The following is a 1,296-nucleotide window of genomic DNA, read 5'->3' on the forward strand; positions in this document are numbered from 1 at the left end:
TTTTGCTGAGTACTTTTATCTTTTTATACATTTTATTTAGTGTGTGTTCACCTTTACCTCATGGAGCTTATTATAGCATCTATTGTTTTAAAGTCTTTGTCTTATAATTTCAGCATCTGTGTCATCTTATGGTTTGCACCTGTTCATTGTCTTTTCACTGAAGAATTCCCAAAGAACCACATTTCTTGGTTCTTTGCTTATCAGGTAATTTTGGATTGTATTCTGGGCTTTTTGAATATTAAATTGAGTAGATATGAATCCTGTTAAAATTCTCTAAGGGATATTATTATTATTATTATTATTATTATCATCATCATCATAATCATCATCATCATTACTGTTTTAGCAGGTGGTCAACCCAGTTAGCTTCAGACTGCAAGTTTTTAAAACCACTTTTTAGACAGCAAGCAAAACGACTGGGTGTGCAGCATCCTGGAACCCTCCATCAAGTGTGCAGATCCTTTGTGTCTCCAGGAACTCCAGGCCTCGCCATGGTGGAGTCTGAGCGCCTCTCAGCCCGTGGCTGCTGGGCTGCCTTCACCAACTTCTTATGCACCAGAAAGGGAACTCTCCTATTTGCTGAGATTGTATTGTGCCTGGTGATTCTAATCTGGTTCAGCCTCTCAACACCAGGATACTCCTCTCTGTCAGTGGTTGAGATGATCCTTGCTGAGATCTTCTTTGTCGTCTACATGTGTGACCTACCCACCAAGATACAAAGCATCAACTGGCCTTGGACTGATTTCTTCCGATCCCTCATTGCAGTCACCCTCTACCTAATCACCTCCATTGTTGTCCTTGTCGAGAGAGGAAATTGCTCCATAATCATTGCAGGGGCACTGGGCCTCGTTGCTGTTTGCCTCTTTGGCTATGATGCCTACATCACCTACCCCTTGAGGTAATAAAGACATACAGCAGCCCTGACTGACTGTGCAGATGATCCTTGTTGGTGGACTCCCTTTGTTTCTCTGTGAGACCTGGTTGGAGGTTTAATTCTTAGTTCAATTCTCAAAGCTTTTGCTAGGCAGTTTTGGGTCTGTCCTGTGCACATGCAGCTCAAGAGTAAACTAGGGCCTGTATAGTTTCTTACACAGTATTAAGGCATTCTCTTAGCCTCACTTCCTTCCAGGTTTGCTCCTCTGCCCTCTGCCCCACAAAGGCCCCCTTTCCCAATTCTTCTATGCTGAAAGGTGAGGTTTCTTTTTAGAGTTTTACCTGCTCGTATCACTGCTGCTGAGCAGCTCTGCATGAGGAGGCTGCCCTTGGGGCAAAACCACAAAACAGAAGAGGGGAAAA

The 1,296-nt window shown here is 43.4% G+C and overlaps 1 protein-coding gene across 1 annotated transcript; it reads left to right on the plus strand.

Moving 5' to 3' along the window:
- Window positions 1-491: 491 nt before the first annotated feature.
- Window positions 492-902, plus strand: LOC110577006 (proteolipid protein 2-like). Its single transcript, XM_044921224.1, has one exon. It carries the CDS (start codon window positions 492-494, stop codon window positions 900-902), a length of 411 nt encoding a protein of 136 aa, XP_044777159.1.
- Window positions 903-1,296: the final 394 nt, after the last annotated feature.

Source organism: Neomonachus schauinslandi, chromosome 14 (assembly GCF_002201575.2).
Source record: "Neomonachus schauinslandi chromosome 14, ASM220157v2, whole genome shotgun sequence".
Lineage (NCBI taxonomy): Eukaryota > Metazoa > Chordata > Mammalia > Carnivora > Phocidae > Neomonachus > Neomonachus schauinslandi.